Here is a 3,959-nt window from a genome sequence, read left to right as displayed (position 1 = left end):
TACATTCATACGGTAAATTGTCATATTTACATTTGTTAATGCTCACCTCACTGATCACTAATCTACACCGCCAAGCCTATATAACTATAAAATACTCCTATTTAACTACATATTCGACAATTATAACATAACAAAGACAAAAAAGTAATCTTTTCTTACCAAATATCACGACCAATCTATGTGCTTATAAGCCTAAAGTCTGCACCTTGCAACTTCTCCAAAAACAAGACAAACTTGGTAGTCGGTTATATAGGTACCAATTTAATGATGACCATCATCATGAGTTTAAAACACAAAGTTACAACAAACATCCCACTCATAGGAGTGTAGCATTATTGACAACAAACCTTACCAAAACACATCCATAGTTAATGTCTTACAAACCTTAATAGTAACACATTATAGCTTCATAAGTTTAGATATATAGGCTTGCATCCAAGCACATATAATATTACTACATCCTCTCATGCAAGTTAGGCTGCATTGGTTGGACCCTGAAGGAAAAGGGTTCATGTGATTGGTAATCTCCCATGGCCGCCATTTCACTTTGTTGCTGCAGATACATAAATAAAAAAAATAAAGATCGATAGACACGATAATAGAGTTGTAGATGAGCGATCGTCGAACTTACCACCATATACATGAGATGCTTATTCTCCTCCTCTAGAGCTTGTTCCTAACACACATGGTACAGAAATTTAGCTTACTTTAAACTAAGTTAAATTTTAAAATAATGTGATTGAAACTAGTACTAAATAGTAATAACACCAAAACTTACACGTTTTCTCATGATTTTGGGGATTTCATCCTGTTCAGATTTGGAAAAAGAAAGTCATCAGAACATAAAATATATAAACCACCATTAGTTAGTTTGTTTTTTTAACGACAAATGTTACTTTGCGGTTAGTGTTTGTATGTAATTTAATAATAGCTCTAAACAAGCAAGTTTGCCTTTTTCTCACGAATGTTGGTAAGTCCATTTTCAAGTGCATCTTCATATCCAATTAGTTCTTCATAGTTCAAAGATGTTATATCTTCCCCCTTCAGGTGCCTGGAACAAAACATTTTATGAACAAATTATAGATATACATATATATATATATATATATATATATATATATATAGAGAGAGAGAGAGAGAGAGAGAAAGATTATTGAAGTACCTAAGCTCAATTTGCATGCTCTCATTTTCTTTCTTGATTCTGTCAATTTCATTCTGCAGATTCTGTAAATATTTGCCAAGATCATCAAGAAAAGACATCAATCACCATTCAAGAAATTCTTTGATAAAGTAAAGACATATTACAAACCTAGATGTCAGTGGATAATAATATACTTCACTTCCTATACATTTCAAATCAAGCATAAAGCACTAGCTGATATCTTAGGTTTTTGCAAGTAAAGGGAAGTGAGAGACCACCAGTTTATTTCCAGATCTGTTCAATAGATGTGACATCTCATACACACTTATTATAATAAAGTCCCGGATCTTAACCTATTTATAGATCTGGCCGTAGAACTCATGTAACAAGTCACTTAACATCTTTTTGGCATACAAAGAACAACCAGATCTTAATTTCCATGAAAACAAAGACTTACAAAAACCTACCTCATGTTTAGCATCCCACAACTTATTTCCAGAAAGCTTTTGGTATCGATCCAGCATGTCAATCAAGCTAATTTAAAATATTAAAATTAGCATCAACCCATAAAAAGAAAGAAAACCCTAAAATGGTTGAGAAAAAGAAAAAGATGAAAGATGAAGATTCATACTTGGTTTTGGGGCTGCAGTACTCATACATCTTGCCAGAAGAGCCATAGATGACAAGAGAGACATTAGCATCACAAAGAACAGTGATCTCTTTAGCTTTCTTGATGATCCCATTCTTTCTTTTTGAATAAGTGACTTGCCTGTTACTTGTGTTCTCTATCCTCTTGATCTCTATCTTTCCTCTCCCCATTCTAGATCTCTCTCAAATTGCTTTCAGGAACTCTGTTAACAATGAAGAGATTTAATGAACCACAGAATATGAGAGAGAGAAAGAGAGAGATTTCTATTAAGGGCTGGGAAACAAGAGACTTTCCAAAAGAGTGAATAAGAGTTTCTTTCCTTGTGGGGCTTTGACATGCCCAAGACAACTTCATATTATCTCTTGTACTTCTCAATTCATTTAATCTTATTTAGTTTCTGTGATTAGATGCATGACACTTAATTTCCTAATAACCCTAGACTACTCTCAATATCCTTTGGTCTATTACATATATCTCACCCTCTAAAACATCTTCCACAGGTTGATTAAAGTTTTTCTTATCCAGTTAATAGCATTATTTAGCTATTACCATAAGACTATATGTGTTGTAGTTTAATTAAAAATATGTATAACAAAATGTCACATCACTGTTACATAGACACTATGTTTTACCTAATCCGTCATTCAACAAAGCTTGCTGTGATTTATTTAAAAAATAAATAAAAGGAAGAAAAACGTGATTAACTGGTTTGGCACTTTGGCACGCTCGTTTGGTTTAACACCCATAAAAAAGTAAATAAAAGGAAAAGGAAATGAAATGTATGCTTCATTATTTAAAAATACATTGTTTTTATAGTTGTTTTATTTTTTAGAGTGTGTTTGTATTTAAAGAAATAGGTTTAATTGAGAAAAACCGTCACATGTGATGATTTGTATTTTTAACGTACACAAAAATAGTTTTCAATTCATGTTTAAAGGTCAAGAAAACATTAAAAAATAAAACATTGTAAAAATACTTTAAAATGAAAATAATATATTAGATGGGGTAATATGTCAAATACAATTATTAAAGAATTAAAATTTAGAGAAGAATGTATGACAAATAAAAAAGGATGATACGTTAGCCTAATCCTTAAAGAATAAGCTTAGCTTCAAAGTATATGAAAACCATTATCTTTTCATTAAATGTAATGTATTTTTGTGGGGGGTATTGTAACCTTTTCTTTATCATCATACGTTGTCGGAGTAAGATCGCCATTTTCAATAAACTCAGAAAAATTAACATCTTCGGCTTATATATAAGTTTCAAATCCTTGTTTCCATTTAAAAAAAACCTTTATTTTCAATCAAAGGTGGTATAATTGTGGAATTCTCTACATAATTTCGAGTCATGAATCCAGCTTAACGCTTTGAAAATCTTTTAATTTTTAAAAACTTGGATTAACTTGCTCTAATACCAATTATAGAAAACTAAAAGGGAATATGTTTTATTAACTCTTTCTTTGATTGAAAATAGTAATTTTGTTAGTAAACTGTTTTTAAAACTTGTAACATCCTATATCGTACTACATATATTTTTGTTCTACAATCCAAAGTTCATAATAATATTTTTGGTTGCTCTAGTGGAGATTTTTCAGGTGGTCACCAATCTTGATGGTACTCCCACCTTAGCACATTTAACCGTGGAGTATCGTTTTGCTTCACATCTAGCTCGGCCTAAAACGCGTTGATGATATTTGAGACGGGACATTCCTTATAAACCAACCATGAATCTCCTTATCACGGTCGACATGAGATTTACCTAAAATGTAAAAACTCAATGAACTGAATATCTAACAATAACCATTTGTTTTGTACACCGTATTCATTAAGAACACTAGCTTGTTTGTTGATAATTTTATGTTAATATTTTAAATATCTTTTATTAGTTTGGTTTCAACAACCACATATATATATATATATATATATATATATTTATGTATATATTTTGGTTAAAATGCAAAAAAATGATCGGTAAAGGTTTGGCTTACGATCGAGATTACTTATCCAGGCAATGATAAAAAAAATTAATAAAAAATAAAAGAGAGGTGTTAAACCTTCATGTCAAAGGTGGATTGATTGGATATTTCAGTTCCTATGCATTTCAAATAAAGCATAAAAGACCAGATATCATAGATTCATAGGTTTTTGCAAATAAGGATGTTTAGAG

At 30.9% G+C, this 3,959-nt stretch overlaps 1 protein-coding gene across 1 annotated transcript; it reads right to left on the bottom strand.

The window, feature by feature from the left end:
- Positions 1-245: 245 nt before the first annotated feature.
- LOC143550626 (floral homeotic protein PMADS 2-like) lies at positions 246-2,332 on the bottom strand. Its single transcript, XM_077041244.1, has 7 exons — positions 1,773-2,332; positions 1,609-1,675; positions 1,163-1,224; positions 952-1,051; positions 779-808; positions 632-676; positions 246-553 (listed from the first exon to the last, which is right to left on the bottom strand). The coding sequence occupies exons 1-7, from the start codon at positions 1,958-1,960 to the stop codon at positions 455-457; spliced, it is 591 nt and encodes a 196-aa protein (XP_076897359.1). The 5' UTR covers positions 1,961-2,332; the 3' UTR covers positions 246-454.
- Between the last annotated feature and the right edge of the window lie 1,627 nt (positions 2,333-3,959).

This window comes from Bidens hawaiensis, unplaced genomic scaffold, assembly GCF_021521415.1.
Source record: "Bidens hawaiensis isolate Kalapana, Puna unplaced genomic scaffold, B.hawaiensis_p1.1 tig00016121_1, whole genome shotgun sequence".
Taxonomy (NCBI): domain Eukaryota; kingdom Viridiplantae; phylum Streptophyta; class Magnoliopsida; order Asterales; family Asteraceae; genus Bidens; species Bidens hawaiensis.
Note: the sequence above shows the minus strand (reverse complement) of the source record. Positions and strands in the feature narration are given on the sequence as shown.

Bases quoted from the DNA above. Each gene is read 5' to 3' on its own strand.
- LOC143550626 (XM_077041244.1), bottom strand. From the start codon at position 1,960: ATGGGGAGAGGAAAGATAGAGATCAAGAGGATAGAGAACACAAGTAAC. The intron at 1,676-1,772 runs GTATGAATCTTC...ATTTTAAATTAG, and splicing joins TACTGCAGCCCCAAAACCAA to CTTGATTGACATGCTGGATC. The intron at 1,052-1,162 runs GTACTTCAATAA...GTTTTGTTCCAG, and splicing joins AGCATGCAAATTGAGCTTAG to GCACCTGAAGGGGGAAGATA.